We start from the raw sequence: 15,309 nt of genomic DNA, 5'->3' as shown, positions 1-15,309 counted from the left end.
ATCAGTCAGCCAGTCAGTCTATCAGTCTGTCTATCAGTCAGCCAGTCAGTCTATCAGTCTGTCTATCAGTTCGCCAGTCAGCCAGTCAGTCTATCAGTCTGTCTATCAGTCAGCCAGTCAGTCTATCAGTCTGTCTATCAGTCAGCCAGTCAGTCTATCAGTCTGTCTATCAGTCAGCCAGTCAGTCTATCAGTCTGTCTATCAGTTCGCCAGTCAGTCTATCAGTCTGTCTATCAGTCAGCCAGTCAGTCTATCAGTCTGTCTATCAGTCAGCCAGTCAGTCTATCAGTCTGTCTATCAGTCAGCCAGTCAGTCTATCAGTCTGTCTATCAGTCAGCCAGTCAGTCTATCAGTCTGTCTATCAGTTCGCCAGTCAGCCAGTCAGTCTATCAGTCTGTCTATCAGTCAGCCAGTCAGTCTATCAGTCTGTCTATCAGTCAGCCAGTCAGTCTATCAGTCTGTCTATCAGTCAGCCAGTCAGTCTATCAGTCTGTCTATCAGTTCGCCAGTCAGTCTATCAGTCTGTCTATCAGTCAGCCAGTCAGTCTATCAGTCTGTCTATCAGTCAGCCAGTCAGTCTATCAGTCTGTCTATCAGTCAGCCAGTCAGTCTATCAGTCTGTCTATCAGTCAGCCAGTCAGTCTATCAGTCTGTCTATCAGTCAGCCAGTCAGTCTATCAGTCTGTCTATCAGCCAGCCAGTCAGTCTATCAGTCTGTCTATCAGTCTGTCTATCAGTCTATCAGTCTGTCTATCAGTCAGCCAGTCAGTCTATCAGTCTGTCTATCAGTCTGTCTATCAGTCTGTCTATCAGTCAGCCAGTCAGTCTATCAGTCAGCCAGTCAGTCTATCAGTCTGTCTATCAGTCAGCCAGTCAGTCTATCAGTCTGTCTATCAGTCAGCCAGTCAGTCTATCAGTCTGTCTATCAGTCAGCCAGTCAGTCTATCAGTCTGTCTATCAGTCAGCCAGTCAGTCTATCAGTCTGTCTATCAGTCAGCCAGTCAGTCTATCAGTCTGTCTATCAGTCAGCCAGTCAGTCTATCAGTCTGTCTATCAGTCAGCCAGTCAGTCTATCAGTCTGTCTATCAGTCAGCCAGTCAGTCTATCAGTCTGTCTATCAGTCAGCCAGTCAGTCTATCAGTCTGTCTATCAGTCAGCCAGTCAGTCTATCAGTCTGTCTATCAGTCAGCCAGTCAGTCTATCAGTCTGTCTATCAGTCAGCCAGTCAGTCTATCAGTCTGTCTATCAGTCAGCCAGTCAGTCTATCAGTCTGTCTATCAGTCAGCCAGTCAGTCTATCAGTCAGCCAGTCAGTCTATCAGTCTGTCTATCAGTCAGCCAGTCAGTCTATCAGTCAGTCTATCAGTCAGCCAGTCAGTCTATCAGTCTGTCTATCAGTCAGCCAGTCAGTCTATCAGTCTGTCTATCAGTCAGCCAGTCAGTCTATCAGTCTGTCTATCAGTCAGCCAGTCAGTCTATCAGTCTGTCTATCAGTCAGCCAGTCAGTCTATCAGTCTGTCTATCAGTCAGCCAGTCAGTCTATCAGTCTGTCTATCAGTCAGCCAGTCAGTCTATCAGTCTGTCTATCAGTCAGCCAGTCAGTCTATCAGTCTGTCTATCAGTCAGCCAGTCAGTCTATCAGTCTGTCTATCAGTCAGCCAGTCAGTCTATCAGTCTGTCTATCAGTCAGCCAGTCAGTCTATCAGTCTGTCTATCAGTCAGCCAGTCAGTCTATCAGTCTGTCTATCAGTCAGCCAGTAAGTCTATCAGTCTGTCTATCAGCCAGCCAGTCAGTCTATCAGTCTGTCTATCAGTCTGTCTATCAGTCTATCAGTCTGTCTATCAGTCAGCCAGTCAGTCTATCAGTCTGTCTATCAGTCTGTCTATCAGTCAGCCAGTCAGTCTATCAGTCAGCCAGTCAGTCTATCAGTCTGTCTATCAGTCAGCCAGTCAGTCTATCAGTCTGTCTATCAGTCAGCCAGTCAGTCTATCAGTCAGCCAGTCAGTCTATCAGTCTGTCTATCAGTCAGCCAGTCAGTCTATCAGTCTGTCTATCAGTCAGCCAGTCAGTCTATCAGTCTGTCTATCAGTCAGCCAGTCAGTCTATCAGTCTGTCTATCAGTCAGCCAGTCAGTCTATCAGTCTGTCTATCAGTCAGCCAGTCAGTCTATCAGTCTGTCTATCAGTCAGCCAGTCAGTCTATCAGTCTGTCTATCAGTCAGCCAGTCAGTCTATCAGTCTGTCTATCAGTCAGCCAGTCAGTCTATCAGTCTGTCTATCAGTCAGCCAGTCAGTCTATCAGTCTGTCTATCAGTCAGCCAGTCAGTCTATCAGTCTGTCTATCAGTCAGCCAGTCAGTCTATCAGTCTGTCTATCAGTCAGCCAGTCAGTCTATCAGTCAGCCAGTCAGTCTATCAGTCTGTCTATCAGTCAGCCAGTCAGTCTATCAGTCAGTCTATCAGTCAGCCAGTCAGTCTATCAGTCTGTCTATCAGTCAGCCAGTCAGTCTATCAGTCTGTCTATCAGTCAGCCAGTCAGTCTATCAGTCTGTCTATCAGTCAGCCAGTCAGTCTATCAGTCTGTCTATCAGTCAGCCAGTCAGTCTATCAGTCTGTCTATCAGTCAGCCAGTCAGTCTATCAGTCTGTCTATCAGTCAGCCAGTCAGTCTATCAGTCTGTCTATCAGTCAGCCAGTCAGTCTATCAGTCTGTCTATCAGTCAGCCAGTCAGTCTATCAGTCTGTCTATCAGTCAGCCAGTCAGTCTATCAGTCTGTCTATCAGTCAGCCAGTCAGTCTATCAGTCAGCCAGTCAGTCTATCAGTCTGTCTATCAGTCAGCCAGTCAGTCTATCAGTCAGTCTATCAGTCAGCCAGTCAGTCTATCAGTCTGTCTATCAGTCAGCCAGTCAGTCTATCAGTCTGTCTATCAGTCAGCCAGTCAGTCTATCAGTCTGTCTATCAGTCAGCCAGTCAGTCTATCAGTCTGTCTATCAGTCAGCCAGTCAGTCTATCAGTCTGTCTATCAGTCAGCCAGTCAGTCTATCAGTCTGTCTATCAGTCAGCCAGTCAGTCTATCAGTCTGTCTATCAGTTCGCCAGTCAGCCAGTCAGTCAGTCAGTCAACCTATCAGTCTGTTTATCAGCCAGCCAGTCAGCCAGCCAGTCAGTCAATCAATCTATCAGTCTGTTTATCAGTTCGCCAGCCAGCCAGCCAGTCAGTCAATCTATCAGTCTGTTTATCAGTTTACCAGTCAGCCAGCCAGTCAGTCAGTCAACCTATCAGTCTGTTTACCAGTCAGTCAGTATCAAAGCTACCAGGTGTGTATTCAGTGAGATTAAATATTGAGAATATTGCAGATTCTCTAGTCTACCGATCATAATGTCTGTTCATGTCATGCACAGGAGGTTGGTGGCACCTTAATTGGGGAGAACACATGGTTTCCAGGTGTTTGATGCCATTCCATTCGCTCCGTTTCGGACCTTATTATGAGCCGTTCTCCCCTCAGCAGCCTCCTGTGATGTCATGTCTGTTGAAGGTTCTGTAACGTTACACCCACCTGAACAGACCCCAGCTGTAACGTTACATCCTCCTGAACAGACCCCAGCTGTAACGTTACATCCTCCTGAACAGACCCCAGCTGTAACGTTACATCCTCCTGAACAGACCCCAGCTGTAACGTTACACCCTCCTGAACAGACCCCATCTGTAACGTTACATCCTCCTGAACAGACCCCAGCTATAACGTTACATCCTCCTGAACAGACCCCAGCTTTAACATTACATCCTCCTGAACAGACCCCAGCTGTAACGTTACACCCACCTGAAACAGACCCCAGCTGTAACGTTACATCCTCCTGAACAGACCCCAACTGTAACGTTACACCCTCCTGAACAGACCCCATCTGTAACGTTACATCCTCCTGAACAGACCCCAGCTGTAACGTTACATCCTCCTGAACAGACCCCAGCTGTAACGTTACATCCTCCTGAACAGACCCCAGCTGTAACGTTACATCCTCCTGAACAGACCCCAGCTTTAACGTTACATCCACCTGAACAGACCCCAGCTGTAATGTTACATCCTCCTGAACAGACCCCAGCTGTAACGTTACATCCTCCTGAACAGACCCCAGCTTTAACGTTACATCCTCCCGAACAGACCCCAGCTGTAACGTTACATCCTCCTGAACAGACCCCAGCTTTAACATTACATCCTCCTGAACAGACCCCAGCTGTAACGTTACATCCTCCTGAACAGACCCCATCTGTAACGTTACATCCTCCTGAACAGACCCCAGCTGTAACGTTACATCCTCCTGAACAGACCCCATCTGTAACGTTACATCCTCCTGAACAGACCCCAGTTGTAACGTTACACCCACCTGAACAGAACCCAGCTGTAACGTTACACCCACCTGAACAGACCCCAGCTGTAACGTTACATCCTCCTGAACAGACCCCAGCTGTAACATTACATCCTCCTGAACAGACCCCAGCTGTAACGTTACATCCTCCTGAACAGACCCCAGCTGTAACATTACATCCTCCTGAACAGACCCCATCTGTAACGTTACATCCTCCTGAACAGACCCCAGCTGAGTCTAAAATTATCCTGATAAAGAAGGGCTATGACTTGAGGTCTCCGTGACAACGTCATCAGGATAACAGATAAGATTGAAGGGATAGGATGTCTCTACTGTCTCCTGTCTGCTGCTGTTCAGATAAGAAGTCTCTACTGTCTCCTGTCTGCTGCTGTTCAGATAAGAAGTCTCTACGGTCTCCTGCTGTTCAGATAAGAAGTCTCTACGGTCTCCTGTCTGCTCCTGTTCAGATAAGAAGTCTCTACGGTCTCCTGTCTGCTGCTGTTCAGATAAGAAGTCTCTACGGTCTCCTGCTGTTCAGATAAGAAGTCTCTACGGTCTCCTGTCTGCTCCTGTTCAGATAAGAAGTCTCTACGGTCTCCTGTCTGCTCCTGTTCAGATAAGAAGTCTCTACGGTCTCCTGTCTGCTCCTGTTCAGATAAGAAGTCTCTACTGTCTCCTGTCTGCTCCTGTTCAGATAAGAAGTCTCTACTGTCTCCTGTCTGCTCCTGTTCAGATAAGAAGTCTCTACGGTCTCCTGTCTGCTGCTGTTCAGATAAGAAGTCTCTACTGTCTCCTGTCTGCTCCTGTTCAGATAAGAAGTCTCTACTGTCACCTGTCTGCTCCTGTTCAGATAAGAAGTCTCTACTGTCACCTGTCTGCTCCTGTTCAGATAAGAAGTCTCTACTGTCTCCTGTTGTTCAGAAAAGGCCTGTGTCATCAGCTCATCTGCATGATGCACCAACCCGTATGACATCATCATCAACAACACACTAACCCGAGTGCCAAGACAACCTCTACCTTTGAAACTTCCTACTAGAACCACAACTAAACAAAAAAATGCTGTTTCCTTTGACTGAATTGCCAGGAGTTCTTCATCAGGGGTTGTATGTTTCAAGCATCTCAGAATAGGAGTGCTGGTCTAGGATCAGGAACTCCCTGTAGTTATTATAACCGTCTTCATTATGACCTGAGAGGCAAAACTGATCCTAGATCAGCACTTCTACTCAGAGACATTTTGGGAATACAGGCCTTGAATGCTATTTCCACCATCACAATGCTTAGAGATGCTGCATCCTAATGAAATATGTTCTCTAAGAGATGAGTGTCACAGTAGATACACTTGTGCTGTTCTATTCTTGCAGTATTAATTATCAAGCTATATCTTCTATATGATAACACGTGAGCTTCTTTTGATTCCAATATAGACATGGCCCATCTTAAAAAGGTACTGTAGTGTGTAGGATCAATCTGAGTTTTGTGTAAGTGATGGATTGGGCTGTAGCTCTGGTCCAGGATGTTAGTACAGCTACCGTCAGGTAGTCTCTGGTCCAGGGTGTTAGTGTGGCCTGCTGAAGTCTCAGCAGGGGGCATGTTAACTCCATGGACCAGAGTGTTAGTGCAGCCTGCTGAAGTCTCAGCAGGGGGCATGTTAACTCCATGGACCAGAGTGTTAGTGTGGCCTGCTGAAGTCTCAGCAGGGGGCATGTTAACTCCATGGACCAGAGTGTTAGTGCAGCCTGCTGAAGTCTCAGCAGGGGGCATGTTAACTCCATGGACCAGAGTGTTAGTGCAGCCTGCTGAAGTCTCAGCAGGGGGCATGTTAACTCCATGGACCAGAGTGTTAGTGTGGCCTGCTGAAGTCTCAGCAGGGGGCATGTTAACTCCATGGACCAGAGTGTTAGTGTGGCCTGCTGAAGTCTCAGCAGGGGGCATGTTAACTCCATGGACCAGAGTGTTGGTGTGGCCTGCTGCAGTCTCAGCAGGGGGCATGTTAACTCCATGGACCAGAGTGTTGGTGTGGCCTGCTGAAGTCTCAGCAGGGGGCATGTTAACTCCATGGACCAGAGTGAAGGCTATACCTACTCTCAATGATGACCTCTATCACAAAATGTGTCATTATTGTGAAGTTGGAAAAAGCGGTTTGTGAGTGTTATCGTATCTCTCTCATACGGCCTAATTCACTGGCTTTCAGTGAAGTGAGCAATTACCTCTTTGTGTCCCAAATGGTACCTTGTTCCCTATATAGTACCCTACTTCTGACCAGGACCCTATGGGCCCAGGGGTGCTATTTGGAACGCAGGGGAGAGTGAAGTAGGTAGCCCTGTGTGACAATATGATAAATAACAAAGTGCTGTTATAATATGCGAAATGCAGATGTAGGATCTTAGATCACTCTGTTGCAGGAGAACCATCCTGCTACGCAGGAAACATAAAACTTGTCATGTATTTGTCATTTCCATTCATGACTTGATTTTCCATTATGAGCAATGTAATCAACCCTTACAAAAAATGTACATTAATTTTAATCCACATAATAATTCACATCTCCTGTAGCAACCTGGCTCAAATTAAGATCCTACATCTGTAGCCTCCTTTGATAGAGAAACTTGGTGTGTTTCGGGGACTGGTGGGAAGCACTTTGTGAAAGAAATAGTTTTGCGCTTTTCAGGCCAATTTAGGTGCTTTAGATGTATAATTAGTGAAATATCATCATACCAAAAATGTCTTTGTTCATTGTAATCTGTTTTCCATCGTAGTTGAACCCGACAGTCAACTGTTGGGTTAATAGTATATTTTATGTCAATAGAGTAGCAATACATATCCTGTTGCAGTAACTTATTATACAAGTGGATTAGGGTCACTTTACAATCTGATTGGTTAAGGATCAGTTTTCAGCTGATTTTCAAAATAAATTTGGAATTTTAAAAAAAAATGTGGGGGAACTCATTCTGTGTTGTCTATTGTACATAATATTTCACAGTCTCAACAGAAAAGGTCACAAGACACAAACGTTGGGAAAATCCAAATCATTTTACTGGAAAAATATCATTAAAAAGACACATGAATAACAGACGATCCTTACAACAGCTGTATACAACAGCCCCCAATGATCCTCTAGCTAGCACTACACTGACAAAGTCTGTGTAGTCTGTCCCAAATGGCACCCTACTCCCTATCTAGCACACTACTTGTCAAAAGTAGTGATCTATATAGGGAATAGGGTGTCATTTGTGACGCGTACTAGGACTGGAGTTCAGAAGTCATCAAGGTGACACATCTAACTGGCATATTCACACTCCCCAGTAGCTTCAACAGCTACGGAAACCAAAAGCCTCCGATTCCCACAACAAACATTCAGCTGTACAGAACAGACACATTGGTAGGGTCAGATCCAGGGTCGCGTGGTGCGTCTCTGGATTAAGGGGTCAGTCTGAGTCCCCCTCTGCTGTGACCCCTATGGCTCCCACAGCTCCAGCCAGCTCCTCCTCGCTGCCTTTCAGACGATCACCTGGACACACACACACACATCTATACTTCAGAAAAGGGTGTTGCACAAAATACAAACGAGCTGATATTGGCGTAGAGGAGACATAACTGTAGTGTTCAAGCTGCTGTCACCATGTATTCTTCACTGTCTTTAGCTCCTACCATGTTTATCATTTCACAACGAAACACCTGGAACGGCCCATTTAGACAGTTTACAGCCCCTCCAGACTGAATCTAGACCGTTTACAGCCCCTCCAGACTGAATCTAGACCGTTTACAGCCCCTCCAGACTGAATCTATCTCTTGGTGCTTTCTGATGGAATATGTGGGCCGAAGCCAAATCTATTCTGAGAATGTAGATCACAGGAAGAGTAGAGGAATCACGTCAAGCCTCCCTGGACTCTGGAATCCACAGAGCAATTAGTCTGATACAGTCAGTAACTTCATGTTCAGACCAGTCATATATAGTCTGATACAGTCAGTAACTTCATGTTCAGACCAGTCATATATAGTCTGATACAGTCAGTAACTTCATGTTCAGACCAGTCATATATAGTCTGATACAGTCAGTAACTCCATGTTCAGACCAGTCATATCTAGTCTGATACAGTCACTAACTCCATGTTCAGACCAGTCATATCTAGTCTGATACAGTCAGTAACTCCATGTTCAGACCAGTCATATATAGTCTGATACAGTCAGTAACTTCATGTTCAGACCAGTCATATATAGTCTGATACAGTCAGTAACTCCATGTTCAGACCAGTCATATATAGTCTGATACAGTCAGTAACTTCATGTTCAGACCAGTCATATATAGTCTGATACAGTCAGTAACTCCATGTTCAGACCAGTCATATATAGTCTGATACAGTCAGTAACTTCATGTTCAGACCAGTCATATATAGTCTGATACAGTCAGTAACTTCATGTTCAGACCAGTCATATCTAGTCTGATACAGTCAGTAACTTCATGTTCAGACCAGTCATATATAGTCTGATACAGTCACTAACTTCATGTTCAGACCAGTCATATCTAGTCTGATACAGTCACTAACTCCATGTTCAGACCAGTCATATCTAGTCTGATACAGTCAGACCAGTCATATATAGTCTGATACAGTCAGTAACTTCATGTTCAGACCAGTCATATATAGTCTGATACAGTCACTAACTCCATGTTCAGACCAGTCATATCTAGTCTGATACAGTCAGACCAGTCATATATAGTCTGATACAGTCACTAACTCCATGTTCAGACCAGTCATATCTAGTCTGATACAGTCAGACCAGTCATATATAGTCTGATACAGTCACTAACTCCATGTTCAGACCAGTCATATATAGTCTGATACAGTCAGACCAGTCATATATAGTCTGATACAGTCAGACCAGTCATATATAGTCTGATACAGTCAGTAACTTCATGTTCAGACCAGTCATATATAGTCTGATACAGTCACTATTTCCATGTTCAGACCAGTCATATCTAGTCTGATACAGTCAGACCAGTCATATATAGTCTGATACAGTCAGTAACTTCATGTTCAGACCAGTCATATATAGTTGATACAGTCAGACCAGTCATATATAGTCTGATACAGTCACTAACTCCATGTTCAGACCAGTCATATCTAGTCTGATACAGTCAGACCAGTCATATATAGTCTGATACAGTCAGTAACTTCATGTTCAGACCAGTCATATATAGTTGATACAGTCAGACCAGTCATATATAGTTGATACAGTCACTAACTCCATGTTCAGACCAGTCATATATAGTTGATACAGTCACTAACTCCATGTTCAGACCAGTCATATATAGTTGATACAGTCACTAACTCCATGTTCAGACCAGTCATATATAGTTGATACAGTCACTAACTCCATGTTCAGACCAGTCATATATAGTTGATACAGTCACTAACTCCATGTTCAGACCAGTCATATCTGGTCCCAGCATAACATCCGCTGTATTTAATACAATAACAGATACTCACGGATAAGTTCAGCGATGGCCTTCTGTGTTCTCCTCTCAAGCTTCTCCAGCTTCTTCGCCACGTCTCGTTTCAAATCCCTTCAATCAGAAACAGGACCACAACAACAAGGCATACGGAAATTAACCAAGAATTAGACTTGTTCTACTATGAAGTATTACGTCTTAGTGAAAATGTCTTACCAGTCAGGCTTCCTGGGGGCTAGGTTGGCCAAATCCTACGGAGGAAATATGATGACATGTATTCAAAACGGTGGAAACTTAACATGAACACTAATCAAAACAGTAGACTATCTACTAACTTATCACAGAGGGCTTTGGATATCTGAACTATTTAAAGATCACTAACTTACCACTTCTTCGATGACTGACTCTGGTTTCGCTGCATCTAGCTGCTCCTTCACTTTCTCCTCCACTGGAACAACACAAAGCATGTCTTATGTACAGCTGCATCCTGTAGTAGTTACAGCACCAGTCAAAGGTTTAGACACAGCTACTCATTCAAGGGTTTCTCTTTATTTTTTACATTGTAGAATAATAGTGAAGACATCAAAACTATGAAATAACACATATGGAGTCATGTAGTAACCAAAAAAAGTGTTAAACAAATCTAAATATATTTAAAAAATATTAGGTTCTTCAAAGTAGCCACCTTTTGCCTTGATGACAGCTTTGCATGCTCTTGGCATTCTCTCAACCAGCTTAAATCAGGAATGCTTTTCCAACAGTCTTGAAGGAGTTCCCACATATGCTGAGCAATTGTTGGCTGCTTTTCCTTCACTCTGCGGTCCAACTCATCCCTAACCATCTCAATTGGGTTGAGGTCGGGGGATTGTGGAGGCCAGGTCATCTGATGCAGCACTATATCACTCTCCTTCTTGGTCAAATAACACTTACACAGCCTGGAGGTGTGTTGGGTCATTGTTGGGTCACCTCCTCCTCCATGCTTCACGGTGGGAACCACACATGCAGAGATAATCCATTCACCTACTCTGTGTCTCACAAAAACACAGCGGTTGGAACCAAAAATCTCAAATTTGGACTCATCAGACCAAAGGACAGATTTCCACCAGTCTAATGTCCATTGCTCCTGTTTCTTGGCCCAAGCAAGTCTCTTCTTATTGGTGTCCTTTAGTAGTGGTTTCTTTGCAGCAATTCGACCATGAAGGCCTGATTCACACAGTCTCCTATGAACAGTTGATGTTGAGATGTGTCTGTTACTTAAACTCTGTGAAGCATTTATTTGGGCTGCAATTTCTGAGGCTGGTAACTCTCTAATGAACTTATCCTCTGCAGCAGAGGTAACTCTGGGTCTTCCTTTCCTGTGGCGGTCCTCATGAGAGCCAGTTTCATCATAGCGCTTGATTGTCATTTCTCTTTGCTTATTTGAGTTGTTCTTGTCATAATATAGACTTGGTCTTTTACCAAATAGGGCTATCTTCTGTATACCACCCGACCTTGTCAAAACACAACTGAATGTCTCAAACACACTAAGAAGGAAAGAAAACCCACAACTTAACAAGACACACATGCTAATTGAAACTGGCTCTTCAATGCCAAGAGTGTTCAAAGCTGTCATCAAGGCAAAGGGTGGCTACTTCGAATAATCTCAAATATAAAACATATATTTTCATTTGTTTAACACTTTTTTGGTTACTACATGATTCCGTAGGTGTTATTTTAAAGTTTTGTAGTATTCACTATAAATAGTAAAAATAAAGACAAATGAGTAGTTGTGTCCAAACTGTTGACTGGTCCTGTAGGTACTCAACATCCTCACCACAGCAGTGCCTTCCCCAAGCTATTCTCTGGAGATAACTCCTCATCACTTCAGATGTCTCACCTGAAACAGGTTTGGCCTTGGGCACCTGTCTCTCCTTCAGCTCTTCATCCTCTGGGGTGTAGTTCCTCAGCTTCAGCTCTCTACTCAACACAAAACCTGGCTTTAGTGCTGTGCATTGCTTTATACCCATAAGCTATACCATAAGCAGGTGTGTGTGAGAGAGAGAGAGAGAGAGTATGGTAAAGCACCAGGTGGTGGCAGTGTAGCCACATGTATTAGGTCCTACTACAGAAACAGCTGAGGGACCTGAGGAGAGGAGACAGTCTACAGGCCTAAACCACATGTATTAGGTCCTACTACAGAACCAGCTGACGAGAGGAGACAGTCTACAGGTCTAAACCACATGTATTAGGTCCTACTACAGAACCAGCTGAGGGACCTGAGGAGAGGAGACAGTCTACAGGCCTAAACCACATGTATTAGGGCCTACTACAGAACCAGCTGAGGAGAGGAGACAGTCTACAGGCCTAAACCACATGTATTAGGTCCTACTACAGAACCAGCTGAGGAGAGGAGACAGTCTACAGGCCTAAACCACATGTATTAGGTCCTACTACAGAACCAGCTGAGGAGAGGAGACAGTCTACAGGTCTAAACCACATGTATTAGGTCCTACTACAGAACCAGCTGAGGAGAGGAGACAGTCTACAGGCCTAAACCACATGTATCAGGTCCTACTACAGAACCAGCTGAGGAGAGGAGACAGTCTACAGGTCTAAACCACATGTATTAGGTCCTACTACAGAACCAGCTGAGGAGAGGAGACAGTCTACAGGTCTAAACCACATGTATTAGGTCCTACTACAGAACCAGCTGAGGAGAGGAGCCAGTCTACAGGTCTAAACCACATGTATTAATTAGGTCCTACTACAGAACCAGCTGAGGAGAGGAGACAGTCTACAGGCCTAAACCACATGTATCAGGTCCTACTACAGAACCAGCTGAGGAGAGGAGACAGTCTACAGGTCTAAACCACATATATTAGGTCCTACTACAGAACCAGCTGAGGAGAGGAGACAGTCTACAGGTCTAAACCACATATATTAGGTCCTACTACAGAACCAGCTGAGGAGAGGAGACAGTCTACAGGTCTAAACCACATGTATCAGGTCCTACTACAGAACCAGCTGAGGAGAGGAGACAGTCTACAGGCCTAAACCACATGTATTAGGTCCTACTGCAGAACCAGCTGACGAGAGGAGACAGTCTACAGGCCTAAACCACATGTATTAGGTCCTACTACAGAACCAGCTGAGGGACCTGAGGAGAGGAGACAGTCTACAGGTCTAAACCACATGTATTAGGTCCTACTGCAGAACCAGCTGACAAGAGGAGACATTCTACAGGCCTAAACCACATGTATTAGGTCCTACTACAGAACCAGCTGAGGGACCTGAGGAGAGGAGACAGTCTACAGGTCTAAACCACATGTATTAGGTCCTACTGCAGAACCAGCTGACAAGAGGAGACATTCTACAGGTCTAAACCACATGTATTAGGTCCTACTACAGAACCAGCTGAGGGACCTGAGGAGAGGAGGCAGTCTACAGGCCTAAACCACACGTATTAGGTCCTACTACAGAACCAGATGAGGAGAGGAGACAGTCTACAGACCTAAACCACATGTATTAGGTCCTACTACAGAACCAGCTGAGGAGAGGAGACAGTCTACAGACCTAAACCACATGTATTAGGTCCTACTGCAGAACCAGCTGACGAGAGGAGACATTCTACAGGCCTAAACCAAACACAGCTACAGTTTGTTATCTCTGGAGGTTACTATACCAGTCAGGGAATAAGGCCTCCCTTTATTCTGCTGAACACATCTCATTAGCATTCTCCATCTGCTCAATGGGTCTGTCTCCAGCACAGCAGATAACAGCTGAGGAGAGAGCTGGTGTCCCACATGCTACGATAGATTGTCATCGATCATCAAGGGCCCTCTTGGTGGAATTCTTAGCGAGCTTGGGTGACATCTCTGTAGGATAGACAGATTGAGCCCAAAGACAGGAGAAAACCTAACCCTCAATGTATGCATCCCCAATCACCCTATTCTCTATATAGGGCCCTGGTCAAAAGTAGTGCATTATATAGGGAATAGTGCACTATTGGGAACACAGCCTGAGAACATGCCTTTGAATAGGGATTCCTCCTGAGGGAGTGAACAGTGATTGGAGCATGGATCAGTGTTGAAAGAGGAGACCTAGTCAGTTGTACAATTAAATGCCTTCAACTGAAATGTGTCTTCTGAATCAGAGGGGTGCAGAGGGGTGCAGGGTGCTGCCTTAAATCGACATCCACGTCTTCGGCGCCCGGGGAACACTGGGTTAGCTGCCTTGTTCAGGGGCAGAAAGACAGATTTTAACCTTGTCAGCTCTGGGATTCGATCCAGCAACCTTTCGGTTACTGGCCCATCGCTCTAACCACTAGTTGAGATATAGGCTATAAGGTAGCTGGAGGAGACAGCAGAGAGCCTGTTGGGGATAGGTCTGGGTGTTGAGATGTAGGCTAGGTTAGCTGGAGGAGACAAGGATAGGTCTGAGTGTTGAGATGTAGGCTAGGTTAGCTGGAGGAGACAGCAGAGAGTCTGTTGGGGATAGGTCTGGGTGTTGAGATGTAGGCTAGGTTAGCTGGAGGAGACAAGGATAGGTCTGAGTGTTGAGATGTAGGCTAGGTTAGCTGGAGGAGACAGCAGAGAGTCTGTTGGGGATAGGTCTGGGTGTTGAGATGTAGGCTAGGTTAGCTGGAGGAGACAGCAGAGAGTCTGTTGGGGATAGGTCTGGGTGTTGAGATGTAGGCTAGGTTAGCTGGAGGAGACAAGGATAGGTCTGGGTGTTGAGATGTAGGCTAGGTTAGCTGGAGAAGACAGCAGAGAGTATGTTGGGGATAGGTCTGGGTGTTGAGATGTAGGCTAGGTTAGCTGGAGGAGACAGCAGAGAGTCTGTTGGGGATAGGTCTGGGTGTTGAGATGTAGGCTAGGTTAGCTGGAGGATACATCAGAGAGCCTGTTGGGGATAGGTCTGGGTGTTGAGATGTAGGCTAGGTTAGCTGGAGGAGATAGCAGAGAGCCTGTTGGGGATAGGTCTGGGTGTTGAGATGTAGGCTAGGTTAGCTGGAGGAGACAGCAGCGAGCCTGTTGGGGGTGAGGCATCTATCAGAGTTAGCAGTCAACCAACAGGCAGGTCAATACTTGTGTGGATCCAGGCTGGAATGCTGACATACTCTGGTCCACCACAGCTCAAAGCAGTCAGCTCAGAGCTACAGTGCATTCGAAATGTATTCAGACCCCTTGACATTTTCCACATTTTGTTACGTTACAGCCTTATTCTAAATTGATTAAATAATTGTTTTCCCTCATCAACCTACACACAATTCCCCGTAATGACAAAGCGAAAACAGGTTCGCAAATGTATTAAGAATTAAAAACAGAAATACCGTATTCTGAACCTTTGCTGTTAAACTCTAAATTGATCTCAGGGGCATCCTGTTTCCATTGATCATCCTTCAGATGTTTCTACAACTTGATTGGAGTCCACTTGTGGTAAATTCAACTGATTGGACATGGAAGGGAACACACCTGTCTATATAAGGTCCCACAGTTGACAGTGCATGTCAGAGCAA

General features: G+C 45.2%; 2 protein-coding genes across 2 annotated transcripts in view; one reads left to right on the top strand and one right to left on the bottom strand.

The window, feature by feature from the left end:
- The first annotated feature begins 3,163 nt into the window (after positions 1–3,163).
- On the top strand, positions 3,164–5,481 carry LOC139405659 (uncharacterized). The gene is made up of 2 exons (XM_071148076.1): positions 3,164–3,747; positions 3,914–5,481. Exons 1-2 carry the CDS (start codon positions 3,522–3,524, stop codon positions 4,645–4,647), a joined length of 960 nt encoding a protein of 319 aa, XP_071004177.1. The 5' UTR covers positions 3,164–3,521; the 3' UTR covers positions 4,648–5,481.
- Positions 5,482–7,378: 1,897 nt separating this feature from the next.
- LOC139405658 (coiled-coil domain containing 12) overlaps positions 7,379–15,309 on the bottom strand; it is a 28,880-nt gene continuing 20,949 nt past the window's right edge. Inside the window, exons 3-7 of the mRNA XM_071148075.1 lie at positions 11,689–11,768; positions 10,199–10,260; positions 10,029–10,063; positions 9,850–9,926; positions 7,379–7,871 (exon numbers count right to left, since the gene is read on the bottom strand). Of these exons, the coding sequence (XP_071004176.1) occupies positions 7,789–7,871; positions 9,850–9,926; positions 10,029–10,063; positions 10,199–10,260; positions 11,689–11,768 (337 nt within the window). The 3' untranslated portion in view covers positions 7,379–7,788. The remainder of the gene's footprint in view (positions 7,872–9,849; positions 9,927–10,028; positions 10,064–10,198; positions 10,261–11,688; positions 11,769–15,309) is intronic.

This window comes from Oncorhynchus clarkii, chromosome 3, assembly GCF_045791955.1.
Source record: "Oncorhynchus clarkii lewisi isolate Uvic-CL-2024 chromosome 3, UVic_Ocla_1.0, whole genome shotgun sequence".
Lineage (NCBI taxonomy): Eukaryota > Metazoa > Chordata > Actinopteri > Salmoniformes > Salmonidae > Oncorhynchus > Oncorhynchus clarkii.
This window is presented reverse-complemented; position numbering and strand designations above follow the sequence as displayed.

Bases quoted from the DNA above. Each gene is read 5' to 3' on its own strand.
- LOC139405659 (XM_071148076.1), top strand. From the start codon at position 3,522: ATGTCTGTTGAAGGTTCTGTAACGTTACACCCACCTGAACAGACCCCA. The intron at 3,748-3,913 runs ATCCTCCTGAAC...CTGTAACGTTAC, and splicing joins GACCCCAGCTATAACGTTAC to ATCCTCCTGAACAGACCCCA.